Raw genomic sequence first — 14,707 nt, 5'->3', positions numbered from 1 at the left:
AAGCAGGGAGGGAAAAAGGAAAGAAACTAACTCTGTGGCCCCTAATCAAGACATTCGAATATTAACAAGACACCTACGTGAAATGGCAATAGTATATAATACAACTTTAATACAATAGTATATAATACAATAGTATATAAAAATATTAACATTCATTGTGTCACTTATAAAAATATTATCATTCATTGTGTCACATTGTTGACCCTGTTAGGCAAGGGTTCATTTGATAGATGAAAAAAGACTAAAGCTCAGAGTTTAAATTACTTGCTACCTTAGCCACAGAGATGTTAGAAGCTTTCCCAAAAACTATATAACTCCTACAAGAAAATGTAGGGTCAACACTCTCGTATATAGGCACAGGCAACAACTTTTTCAACAGGATCCCTAAAGCTCAGGAAATAATGCCAGGAGTTAATAAATGGGATGGCATCATTAAAAAGCTTCTACACAGCAAAGGAAACAATTAGGAATGTGAAGAGGAAACCTATAGAATGGGAGATAATCTTTGCTGGTTACTCTCTGACAGAGCATTAATGTCTAAAATGTATAAAGAACCAAAAAAACTTAACACCAAAAACCAATAACCCAATTAATAAATGGGCAAATGAACTATAAAGACACTTGCTCAAAATAAATACAAGTGGCCAATATATACATGAAAAAATGTTCAACATCATTAGCAATTAGGGAAATGCAAATCAAAAATAAGACAGATTTCATCTCACACCAGTCAGAATGCCAGTTATCAAGAGTACCCATAATAATAGATGCTGGAGAGGATGTAGAGAAAAAGAACACTTTTATACTGTTGGTGGGATTGTAAATTAGTATAACCACTATGGAAATCAGTATATGGAGGTTCCGCAAAAGACTAGACATGGAACCACCGTGTACACACACACACACACACAGACACACACTCATGATCCAGGTATATTACTCCTCAGTATTTATCCTAAAGAGTTAAAATCACTGGGGATGGTGATGTAGCTTAGTGATAAGAGTGCTTGCCTAGCATGTGTGAGGCACTGGGTTTGATTCTCAGCACCACATAAAAATAAATAAAGGTATTGTGTCCATCTACAACTAAAAATATTTTTTAAAAAAGAATTAAAATCATCATATTACAGTGATACATGGCATACCCATATTTACAGCAGCACAATTCACAATAGCCAAACTATGGAACCAGCCTAGGTATCACCAGTGGATAAATGAATAAAGAAAATGGAGTTTTATTCAGTCATACACAATGAGGTTTTACTCAGCCATAAAGAAATATGAAATCAATTTTGCAGAAAAATGGATGAACTAGAGACCATTAGGTTAAGTGAAACAAGTCAAACTCAGAAAGTCAAGGGTTGTATGCTTCCTTTCATATGCAGAAGGGAGAGAGGAAAAGGGAAAAGAAAAGTGGGGACAGATCCATGAAAATCAAAGGGAAATCAGTAGAGGAAAGGGGCCAAAGGGTGAGAGATGGGAGGTAGGGAGGAAGAGCTAGGGAATGATATTTGCCAAATTATATTGTTAGGATGTATACTGTGTGCATGTACTGCCAGATTCTATACGTAACAACAAATCCCATTAGTACGAACAACTATAATGCACAAACCTAAAAATGCAAAAAAAAAAAGAATACAAATAAATGCTGGAGAGTGATATTGACCAAATTATACTGTCAAATTGTGTGCATGTATGAATATATAAAAACAAATCCCATAATTATGTACAACTCTACTGCACCAATAAAAAAGTGTGGAAAAAAAAAGAGAGTCGGGTCTGGTGGCACATGCCTATAATCCCAGTGACTCAGAAGGCTGACAGGAGAATCACAAGTTCAAGGTCAGCCTCAGCAATTTAATGAAGCCCTAAGCAACTCAGTGAGACCTTGTCTCAAAAAATTAAAAGGGCTGTGACTCAGTGGTGAAGCACCCCTGGCTTCAATCCCCAGTACCAGTAAAAAATAAATAAATGTTAGAACCCCAAACTAAGGACATAGTGAAAGAAATTAGAATTCTAAGTCAGTCCTGTTTGAATTTAAATCTTTCACCAAATACTTTTAAGACCAGAATGGAAGTTGCACACTTTTGTTTTGTTCCTGCTATAGCTCCAGTGTTGAGAACAGTGCAAACAAATGGAAGAGATAAATATATGTTGAATGACTTTTTAAAAATCATTTAACTTTAGATTTCTGTTTCCTCATCTGTAAATGGAGACAGTAAATTCTTGCCTCATACATACTGATATAATGAATACACAAAGCACCTCATAAGTATTAAGAATTAATAGACCTGATTTCCAGTTTAATATTTGTTTCACAAGAGCCCCAGTCCTCTTACTACTTCCATAAGCTCTGATGAAGTAGAAAACAAATGTGAAAGCATCTGGGAGACAAGGCAGTTGGTTATTAGGATGGGGAGAGTAAAGAATCAAATTATTCTTTTTTTTCACATATCTTAGTCAAGTAATCAGTGGTTCTCTTTACTACTCTGCCATAGCAATAACAAAGGATTTTTTAGAAAAATGTTAGCTGGTTGCTTATTTCAAAGTATAAAGTCTTAGGGGCAGCAGGGAGGAAGCACGGAATCTATACTTATGAGAGGCAAAAATAGCAGGGGAGTCGGGAGGAAGATACTTAAAAGTAAATGAAAAATAAGATTAATGTGTGTACAGGTATGAAAATGTAATGATGAATCCCATCATTATGCATAATTATAACATACCAATAAAAATTTTTTTAAAAACCATCAGAAAAATTGAAAAAATAACGTGCTAAAAAAAGGAGAAATAGGGGTTTGGGTTATAATTAAGTGACAGAGCGCTCGCCTAGCATGTAGGAGGCACCCACCGAGTTCGATCCTCAGCACCACATAAAAATAAATAAATAAAGGTATTGTGTCCATCTACAACTAAAAATATTTTTAAAAAAGAAATAGAATATTGGGGTGAGCAGATACAGAGTACCTATGCAGACTGATTCAACATAAAAATGGTCCTCATCTCATATCTCTGAAACTTTATATGCTCTTTAAAAGAAATCTAGAAGAGATAACTTATATAACTTGCCAAAAAGTGAGATAGGTAGCTACATAGGTCAGGGAGGAACAATTCAAATACTATGTTGTACTTAAGGGTAGGGAGAAATTTGAGGCATAATCACAGTCTAAGACTGGCAAACACATAAAGAAATTAAGCCTTAATATTTTTCAGCAAAATACCAATTTCTATTTCACAATTTAAAAGATTCTTGAAAATGCAGAGGCATTTCTTAATGAATTTCAATAAAATTATTCACAGATTTCCCCTTTCTATTAATACATCCCAGCTTACAACTGTTAGAAAGAGTTACAACTTTTCAAAGTCCATTTTTAAAATACAACAAAAAGGTTATAGGAAAAACATTTGAGTCACTACAGTTTTTTGGACATTATGTTCCTAATGTTAAAGATCTCTATATCATAATGATTTGTAAATTATAAAACATTTTTGGCATAAATTGTGTAGTGGTCATAAAGAGAAAAAAAATGTTTATGGTTCCAAACATGGTTCTGTTATTCCCTTTAGTAATACAAATCAAAACACAAAAATCTACTAAGTAGACCACCCAAAGTATAAACAATTAAACATACTCCAACAATATTTATAATATGATCCTTTCTTATAAAGGGTATTTTCTTGGTAGAATCACTGATGATATATTAGTTTCTCCCCTTTTTGTTTCTTTTGTTTAATGTTTCTAAAATTAACAGAATTTTTCCCAAAAGTTGGTAGATACATGAAAAATTCTTCAATTTTTAAGATGTGGCTTCTGTAATTTTTTTTTTTGTATTGGGAATTGAACCCAGGGGCACTTTACCACTAAGCTACCTACATCTCCAGTCCTTTTTATTTTTTATTTTGAGACAGGGACTCACTAAGTTACTTAGGGCCTTGCTAAACTGAGGCTGTCCTTGAACTTATGAACTTCCTGCCTCAGCCTCCTGAGTCGCTGGGATTACAGGTGTGCACCACCATGCCCAGCGCTGCTTCTATAATTTTAAAAACCTTCCTGGATTACTTGCCAAAATCAAATCCCAACAGTTTTAGATCTTAATATAAACACCGCTTGACTTTTTAAAGGCTAATGTAGGGTAGCATTTAACAACTAAAATAGATTAGTTAAGACATTTTTAAAAATACACATAAACTCATAATGATTTTTCCAAATAAGACAATAAAGAATATAATTGGGTGGGATGTCACTCAGAATTAGAGCACTTATCTAGCATGTGTGAGGCCCTGAATTCAATCGCCAGTACAACAACAACAACAACAAATAAAACAAAAAAATAAAAAACTTTGAATGTGAAAGTTTAATATTCCAGCCTTCTTTTTCTTTTTCTTTTTCCTTTTCTTTTCTTTTCTTTTTTTTCCCTGGAGTTGGGGATTGAATCCAGGGTCTCATACATGCACTCTACCACCCAACTACACTCCCAGCAATACTGATAATTTTCAATTTAGTGCCACAGATTATATCATTTTCAGTTTTCATATATGAAAAATAAACTTTATTCCTGAGGACATGGCTAAAAGGGAAGAGATCTAACACTAATTTTATACTTTATATGTGGGAGCTGCATGTGAACTACTGCTCAATAAAGCTATATGAAAAAAAATTTTAAAGAAGAGTATATAAACCTAGTTCTACTTTTGTTAAATGAAATACTAAAATCCATCAAGAATACAAGCATGTTCAAAGTACTAGGTAAGGGCAGGGGAGATAGCTCAGTCGGTAGAGTGCTTGCCTTGCAAGCACAAGGCCCTGGGTTTGATCCCCAGCTACTGCAAAATAAAGTACTAGGTAACATAATGAGGACACAGTAGATGTCATTATCTAAGGATTTTTTTACTCTTAAAAAAAATCAAGCGGTTGGGATTGTGGCTCAGTGATAGAGCACTTGCCTAGCATGTGTGAGGCAATGGGTTTGATTCTTAGCACCACATAAAAATAAATGAATAATATAAAGGTCTATCAACATCTAAAAAAATTTTTTTAATTGAATTTCCACATAATGAAATTTATTATACAGTAAATTAAAGAGAAAGAAGGTAGTTATATAGCAATGGGCTGATCCCTGGGATATTTCAGTGAAAAAGGTTATAGAGAATCATGTTATCTATTCTATTAAAAGAGGAAAGAATGTATACGTGTATGTTTGTTTGTATAGATCCACAGACACATGCGTGTACATGTTTTTGGTGGCACATGTATATATTAGCTTTGGAACAGTTAACACTAAGGCTATCAGTGGCTAACAAAGTAGCTAGAGGACAGTAGAAGGGAAGATTTCCTCAGGTCACACTTTTGTGTTTTTTTTTTAACCTTTGAGCAATGTGAATATATACTTATCAAGAGGAAAAATTAAAAGTACTTTACCTTGCACCATTGTTCCTAATGACTTCCACGGTTTCTTCAACAAAATATCGATCCTTGATATATGCAAATATATCATCACAAATTTCATGTAAGCGTGAACGATGGGTAAGGTTGGTCAAGTATAAAACTGGAATAATTAGTGGTTCTGGAAAACTCTGAAGATTCTGTCTTGCTTTTTTTTCTGACTCAAGTGCTTCCTGATATGTCAGTCCAGGTCTACCCGTCACAGCACAACTCCACACAAGGCTGTTGCACAGAATGGTTCGTTCAAAAAAGTCACTGATTAAAAAACAAAAACAAAAACCCATTACCTATCATTTCACAAGTTTTACATTTAAAGCTGATACCTTTATTAAAATTTTTTTCCATGCCTTTCAAGCAAAATTTCTCATGGAATCATAGAATTCAAACAAGGGTTTAATATCTGATCAACTTATACATTAAGACAAACCTAAAAAGTGCATTTAAAGTAGACATTTACATTCTGCAACTAAAGGCAGGCACATCAGCCAAAACTGGACTCCAAATTCTAACAGTTTTGAAGTCTAGAGTCAAACTGAAAATGAACCTTTCTTTTTCCTTTTAATCTTCAAGTTTAAAATAGTCAAAACACTAGTCAATTCAAGCACTTAACCATAAAATTTTAAGTCTTTAACATAATAGTGAAAAACTGAGAAATGTAAGCATATAATAATACAAGGAAAGTTAAATAAAATCATGGTACTTCATTAATGAAAAATCAGTTATTAAAAAGTAAAAGAGTTCTTAACATGTTAATAGGAAAAAATAAATAAAAACAATTCTATTTCTAGTTTGAACCCTCCTATCTTTTTTTTGTTTGTTTGTACCAGGGATTGAATCTAGGGGCACTTAACAACTGAACCACATCCCCAGTTTTTTTTTTTTTTTAATTTTTTTATATAGAGACAGAGTCCTGCTAAGTTGCTGAGGCTGGCTTTGAACTTGAGATCCTCCTGCCTCAGCCTCCCAAGCTACTGGGATTACAGGTGTCTGCCACCATGCCTAGCTGAGCACTCCTGTATTTTTAAAAAAATACAGAACGATCTTATTTGTGTTATAATTTAAAAGGGAATAAAAAGAAAGGGGAAAAAAAGGTAATCAGAAACATAGATTTTTGGAATGGTATACAAAAATCAGAGCAATGGCTAGGGAGAAGGGATAAGCCTGGGGGTCTATACTGTTTACTGCTTTTCTGTACTGTTAGAACTTTTTAATATGAGCATTTATTTTCAAAAATTCTATCTAGTCTCTTTTAAAATGCAACAGAGACTTAAAAAAATAAGATTTCTAAGGGACAATGGATATGAAAAAAACAATCTTTTTTTTCTTTCTTTTTTAAAATTTGTTCTTTTAGTTATACATGACAGTAGAATGTATTTTGACATGTCATATGTACATGGAGTATAAGTTCCTATTCTTGTGGTTGTACACAATGCAGAGTTACACTGGTTGTGTATTCATATATGAACATAGGAAAGTTATGTCTGATTCATTCTACTGTCTTTCCCATTCCCATTCCCCCTCCCTTACCCCATTTCCCCCCATCCCAATCCACTGAACCTCTTCTCCTACTCCCCACCCCAACCACCCTGCCTCTTGTGAGTCAGCATTTATATAGAGAGAGAACATTCACCCTTTGGTTTTTTTGGGATGGGCTTATTTCATTTAGCATGATAGCCTCCAGTTCCATCCATTTACTGGCAAAAGGCATAATTTCATTTTTCTTTATGGCTGAGTAATATTCCATTGTGTATATGTACCACATTTTCTTTATCCATTCATCTACTAAAGGGCACCTAGGTTGGTTCCATAGCCTAACTACTGTGACTACACAATTTTACCTACTTAATTTTAACAACAAAAAAATGTGTATATGTTTATATATGTACTATAAGCTGAGGTTCCCTATGAAGAAAGGAGGAGACTGGGATGGAAAGAAAAGAAAACATTTTTTATGATTTAAGTATTTCTATGTTAAGTTTTTATAATGTATCATTTTACAATGAAATATTTTTAAAGTATAAAAAGTCAGATATATGAAAAAAGGTTAATAATGGCTGCGTCCAAGTGGTAAGTCATGAGTACATTTTTTTCCTCCTCTATAGAGTACTGGTCTACTTTTCAAAATTATATATAGGCAATATAATTAAGTCATTATTTTTAAATTTTTTTCTTCTTCCTGAAATCCCCTATTTTCCTTCTCTCAACATTCTAAAACTACTTTAATTGCTATAAGTATATTTCCTGGCCAGAATATTTATCTGTTTAAGTTATCCCTATAGTAATCTTGATCTCCAAAGATCTAGGGAAAGTCCACTAAAATGGTTTCAGAGCCAGGCACAGTAGCATACGCCTATAATCCCAGATATCTGGGAGGCTGAGGCAGAAGGATTGCAAGTTCAAAGACAGCCTCAGCAACTTAGGGAGGCCCTAAGCTACTCAGTGAGACCCTGTCTTTAAATAAAAAAAAGGGCTGGGGATGTGGCTCTGTGGTTAAGGGCCCCTGAGTTCAATCCTGGTACCAAACAAAACAAAAAGATGGTTTCATTTGTGTTTATAAAACAAAAAATAAAAAATGAAATCTATGGAAATAAAGTAAGAGAAACTAACCATACTTTAAACATAAATGAGATCTACAGAAATAACATACACATTCCAAAGTTGCATGCTCTAATTCAGTGGAAAAAAGATTCTTTTGAAGTATATTTTAGTATAGAAAATAATGGAGGTACTGTATGTCACTAAGACTGCAAAGTAAAAAGTGACTAACTTTAAAAGACAGAGACAGATATCCTAGGCGAATCCAGAAGAAAAAAAAAAGGTGGAGAAAGGCAAAAAAGATTAGGAACATTTTTTGAAGAAGTGGTGTTAAGACCTAGGGAGGAGGAAGAGGAGAAGGAGGAAGAGAAGAAGAAAATGCCAAAGAGAAGAGATAGACATAATCTGGTTCTTATAAGCAAGAAAGTCAGAATAAATAATTTATTAGCTAAGAGGTAAACAACAAACATACCCAATAGGTAGTTTTCAGTAGTGCAGAAGAAAATGAATGAATGAATAGATTTTGAAAAAGGTCTTTTTTAATGTTCTAAAACTGCAGTCCCACCTAGAAATCTTAAAAAATCCTAAACTTTTTCCTTTAGAAACAAATATATCTGTAAATTTCCACTTTCATACATAAATAGCATGATAGGCCTAATAATTTAAACTACACTAATGCCATTTAAAAAAATTTTTAAAATTAACTTCACACCTATTAGTCTGTAAACCAGTGCTAACAGAAATAGATTTCTAGGCATATATATAATTTTAAATTTTCTAATGGTTCCATTTAAAAATAAAGGAAATACTAATTTTGACCCACTAACTTATGATAATTTCATTTCAATATGTAATCAACATAAAATTTTAAATTTTTGTAGTAAATCTTCAAAATCCAGTGTACATTCTATATTTACTGCCCTTCTTAACTTGGATTGGTCTCATTTCAAGTGTTTAATAACCCACATGGCCATGTAATAGCTTCTCTATTAGCGTATTTCAAGCCACAACAGTTAGGCTGGAATACTAAGCACACCCTGGGGTACCTGAGGCCATGGTAGGAGGACAGTTAGGGATATAAGTGAGTTGCAACAGACGCTATTTAGATTTAACACTGTCTAAAAATATCAAAACAAGCAATGGCACAAGTTCCACAAATTGCCATTAAATGTGGATGAGGTAGAAAGAGTACAGTCAGTAACCAGTTAGGTATAGCTGCCCTTCTACTCCCACAAGGTTGACACTATCTCCTGCAACTTGTGCTGTTTGCTTCCTTTGTGTATCTACAATTATTGTTACATTATAGCCTCACTATTTAAAGATCTGTCCTCAGGAGATCTACCATTCTACTGCAGTGGTTATTTTAGGTGGCCAAGGCAGGGTGGTCCAAGGACTATTTCCCACTTATTCATCAAAGCGCAGCACTAATCTTTAAAGTTACACTCTTTCTCCCATTTTTGTACTTCTGCACATACTTCACCTACTCATCAATATACATTCAAATATGTAGAGTTTGTTGATAATATTGAACTCAAGGGGGTAAGTTACAATGCCTCATCAATTTTACATTACAAGAAGCATATTTTACTATTAGGAACAAAAAAACATAAAATATAAAGTATTGTTTTATGTTGATATAACTTTAGACAAAGGTTAATTATTATATCCAATTTGTGACTACATTCCTTCAGTAATCCTCTATACCAGAGGTGGGCATGCTACTGGTCTGAAGGCCAAATCCAGTCCTCCATCTGTTTTATAGTTTTACTAAAACATGACCTCAACCATACTTTTGAGTTGTCCGACTTCTCCTACATTTGTAAAGTTGGGTAGGTGCAGGAGACAAAGTCTAAAATATTGATTATCTGGTCTCCCTCTTCCTTACTATTGCTTCTTAAGGAAAAATTGCTTCTGAGTTACAAAGTAGTGTACCTTTTTAAGAACATATCTATACTATAAATCAACCAACTCTCTGGTGAACAAACTAAGGAACAAAGACAACATAATGTTAATTTGTGGGCAACAGAAAAACTAAGATAAGAATAAGATAAAGATAAGAATAAGATAAAGAACTAAGTGACATTAAATACAGTTTAGATAAACACAAACTATATTATACTAAGGGTCAAAATTCTATTAACCAGATATATAATATGTGCTAAGAAAGATCCAAAACAATTCAGCAGAAAAGATCTAAGGGACAAGGTGGGCTCTCCTACTCACAAAAATAATTACTATAAACTGAGAAATACAGCAATAGGCTAAAAACCAGTGTAATTTCTGATTTAAGTAGCCCATGATATACAAGGGATGAAAAGTATGGCCTAAAACTTAAAAAGGTAATTACTTCTACAAAATAGGACAGGTTGTTTTAACAATTTCCTTTACTGACAGGATTTCAAGAGCACATCAGAAGATCATGGACAGTGGGCTGGGGAGATAGCTCAGTTGGTAAAGTGCTTGCCTTGCAAGCACAGGGCCCTGGGTTCGATTCCCAGCATGGCAAAAAAAAAAAAAAAAAAAAAAAAAAAAAGGGAGATCATGGACGGGACAGAATAAACATGCCTTACGTAAATACTAACAAACTAGAGGAAAAATATGTTTATGTTACAGATGGTCAGGGAAATTTTTTAACTAATAAAAGCATAGGATAGCCAGGCAAGTGGTACACACCTCTAATCCCAGTGACTTGGGAGGCTGAGGCAGGAGGATCATGAGTTCGAAGTCAGCCTCAGCAACTAAGGGAGACCCTGGGTTCAATCCTCAGTACAAAAAACCCCCAAAACCCATAAGATTTAACTAAAAAAAAAATCTTAATGAAATACTACTTTACATTTTACTTGGTGCTGCCTTAGACAAAGTTAGATGACATACAAGACAGGTCAGTAAAATCTATAGACGGCACAAAACTGAGGAATGGCAATGACTTTTTTTTTTAATCCAGGAATTGAACCAAACGGCACTTAACCACTGAGCCACATCCCCAGCCCTTTTTATTTTTTTATTTTGAGATAAGGTCTCCTTAAGCTACCTAGGGTCTCGCTGAATTGCTAAGGCTAGCTTTGAACTCGAGATTCTCCTGCTTCAGTCTTCCCTGCAGCTGGGATTACAGGCACATGCCAGCATGCCTGGTGCAAGGATGATTTTTTAAATTGGAGACTAAACCATTAAGTGATAATCAACAAAGGTAAAATATATACTACTACTTGATGTAAAGTCATAATGATGAATGTAAAAAAAGACAAATTTCAGATGAAATACAAATTCTCATTTCTATGTTTTTATAGTTCTTTTTGCTCAGAAAGAATTCTTTAGAACATTTATACAGAATCTCTTTCTGTTCCATTCTATGCCTCCTAAGCTCTATCCTAGGACTCAACTCACATTATCATTTCCTATTTGAAGGCTTTCCCAACTCCCCAGCAGTGATCAGCTCTCTCTTTTCTGTGTTCGCATTATACTTGCTCCAAAAAACATATATGATTTGTGCCATTATGTTGTAGATATTCATTCATTTCTCACTAGAGGGGCAAATTTTGTCAGTATCTCCAAAGACTCTTCAAAGTAGAGTGTCAGGAATAAAAAAATGTACTCTTGCTGGGCAGTTCCTTTATTTCTATGTGTATCTAGACAGAGAAAGTACACATATGAATGAGAAAGTAAGATGTCTGAAACCTAGCTTTTATTCCTCTTATTATTCAGTTATGGACAAGTTTCATAATCTCTTTGAACTTCTGGTAAAATGGGGATATCTTCATAAACAGTTTGTGTAAAAATCAAATTAGATAATTCTAAACAAATGCTTCCATAATGTTAGTGTACTCAATAAATACTATTAATTTTTACTCTTTGGGGATCACATTAGCAGAGATTCTAGGAGAATAACCAAGACAGCAGAGAAACAATGTCCAGACATACACAGAAGACTTTTAAGTATGTTTAAAGAAGATGAAATTCAGTACTGGAAAGGAGAGTAGAAAGAGGCAGAAAAAAGTTAAATAATTAAAGATATTTCTTCTTGGCAGCTTCTAAAGGCAAGTCCAGGAACAACAAATTTTAGGAAGAAATTATTTGAATCATTATTATAGGTAGCACAGGGAAAACCAACAAGATATGTCCACATTGTGTTTTGGTGGATAATATCAATTAGATTATCAGTGAACATCCAAAATCCAATCAAGATGACCAAAGTAAAAAATCTTAACAACTGTGGTAGACTATTTGCAAAGAAGGCTAAAAGTGTGTAGATTCCTTTGAAATATGACACTGAATGTTTTCACTAAGAAGAGTCTATTTCACAATCCCTTGAATTGTGATTTATCAGCAAGATAGAGATGACATTGAGAAGCTCTGCCTTCACCCTCTTGAAACCCTGAGATATTCATGTAAAGCAACACAGACCAGCTTCTGGAGGATGAAAGACCACATGGTGAGAAAAGCTATACCATCTGAGGTCCCAAATCAGGTGACAGAGACCATCTTTTACTCCATCGAGTTTCAGTTTTGATTCTAGATAACTACAGTTAAGTGAGGAGTCCAGAGGACAACAAAGAAACCAAACTGACAATCAATCCATAGAAAAGCGAGCAAACAAAATGGGTTCTTACTCCAAGCTAATTAAGTTTTGGGGTGACTTGTTACACTATAATAGCTGATATACATAGTCTGCATAAAGAAAGAGTGTATAGATGCAAAACATGGTAATCTGTTAAGCAGATAGAAGGTAAAACTCAAAAAGCATTTAGGAAGCCAGTTGTGGTGGCACATGCCTGTAATTCCTGTAATTAGGGAGCCAAGGTAGAAGGATTGCAACTTTAAGGGGAGCCTGAGCAGTATGGAGAAACTCAATCTCAAAATAAAATAAAAGTGGTGGGGATGTAGCTTAATGGTAGTTAACTAGCAGGTGCCAAGTCCTGGGTTCAATCACCAGCATCAAAATAAATTAATTAATTAAAAAGCATTTAGGAATCTCTGCTATACCCTCTAAGAAAAAAGGATTAATGGACCCAAGTATCAGGGCCATGTGGCAGACTTATTCCTAAAGAAGAGCTGAACACCTAATTTGAAAACATTAGCTATGAAGTTTATCCTACTTCCTTTGAAAACCCATACCACCAAATAGCCTTTGACTACAACTATATTTCACACAACTGATCATCAGCATGGAAACTAGTCAAGTGTAGAAGTCATGTTTTCCTTACTATTAACTGATCGCATTCTGGTTTGTCCATTTAAGACCTAAAGTTTAATAAGTGAGGTGGGTAGTACTGAAGGCAAATGTCTGAACAAACAGTAGGGAGTGGTACCTAAAGAAAGATCTAGATGGTCAACTTGAATTCCACACAATACTATTCTCTTGGTGCATACTTCTGCAAACTTCAACAGATATCAGCATGAATTCTCTATAATAAGTTTCATGTGATAGTACATAGCAAAAAGAACAGATTCTAAAACCCTAGAGACATGAATTAAAATTCCAGCAAGATAAGCGATTTTGGATACTGTGACCATGTACTTACTCTGCCCACCCTAACCCCAGTTTCCTCAACTGTGAAAAGGGGCTACTGAAAAAACTGAATTAATAATTGACAGCTGATGAACAATGAAAACTACAAGCTAGTTAAACCTCTTTCACAGGACAGCCAGGTTAAAATACAATCTGGAATGCCTCTGAGTTGATGTGGAAGAGGCTCCTAAATTTTGTTTAAAAGGTTGGATTCACTCAAAGATGGGAAATATATTCCAATTCCAAACGACTAACAAACCATCATTTTACTTAGAAGATTAAGTCATTGAGTAATATAACAAATCATTTTCCTAACCCCCAAATCTAGAATTTCTAGTGTTCAGACTTGACTGTTCCATTTTTTAATAATCCACAGCCAAAAATAAATACAAAACAAAATTGTCATCAGCTAACCAAAACTTCAATAGCATAAATCTTTGACTTAAGACTAAACTAGCTTTGCATTGGCCTACAGTTAATGTGCTATTTTTAATGAGTCTTCTTTGCTTATAAAAGCAGGTCAAACAAGAGTTAGCAATTAGTTAAAGAGCATGTAATTCAAACAAACAAAGTAAAAGAGTTTGTACTGTATGATCACTGAGGATCTATTCTAGTCATAGTCCCTGTCCCAAAGAATTCCAGGTCTTAAAGACAAAATGTGATACAAGTACATTGCTCCACAAGGCAGTAATAGGAAACATCACTAGATAAAAGGAGAGGTGCTCATTGCTTAAAAAGACAATGTGGGCTGGGGTTGTAGCTCAGTGGTAGAACATTTGCCTAACATGTGTGAGGCACTGGGATCAATTCTCAGCATCACATATAAACAAAAATAAAGATCCAATGACAACTAAAGAAAAATTTTTTTTTAAATTAAGTGGACTATAAGATAGAAACAGAAAAATACTTAACAATAAAAAGGTCTCTGGCAAACTCTACCTACCAGAGTTACAGGCAGAGATACTCTAAATTATATGGGGAAGTGATCAAGGCCAGGAGGTGTAGAAAAACTCTTTAAGACTAACTGAGGCAGAAAATTTTATATTCAAGAAATAAAAAAATTGGAGCAAATAGGTGAGCGTAACAGTCTTCAGGTAAATACAAAATTATTTAAAACAATATACTTTAAGGAAAATCAACAAATTCACACAAACTAATTGGTAATTTAGTGTATGAGTGCAAACAGATTTCCTGCAAAGTTTCTCCAGATTTGTGACAAAGATCAA

The 14,707-nt window shown here is 34.2% G+C and overlaps 1 protein-coding gene across 7 annotated transcripts in view; it reads right to left on the bottom strand.

The window, feature by feature from the left end:
• The window catches only part of BAZ1A (bromodomain adjacent to zinc finger domain 1A), a 172,294-nt gene that overhangs the window by 88,647 nt on the left and 68,940 nt on the right, over positions 1-14,707 (bottom strand). For 6 of the 7 annotated variants that reach the window (XM_079119410.1, XM_079119412.1, XM_079119407.1 and 3 more), the window contains exon 3: positions 5,417-5,695. The exons of the other annotated variant lie outside the window; for it this stretch is intronic. In XM_079119410.1, the coding sequence (XP_078975536.1) occupies positions 5,417-5,695 (279 nt within the window). The remainder of the gene's footprint in view (positions 1-5,416; positions 5,696-14,707) is intronic. 7 annotated transcript variants of the gene reach the window in all.

Source organism: Sciurus vulgaris (genome assembly GCF_902686455.1).
Source record: "Sciurus vulgaris genome assembly, chromosome: 2".
Taxonomy (NCBI): domain Eukaryota; kingdom Metazoa; phylum Chordata; class Mammalia; order Rodentia; family Sciuridae; genus Sciurus; species Sciurus vulgaris.
This window is presented reverse-complemented; position numbering and strand designations above follow the sequence as displayed.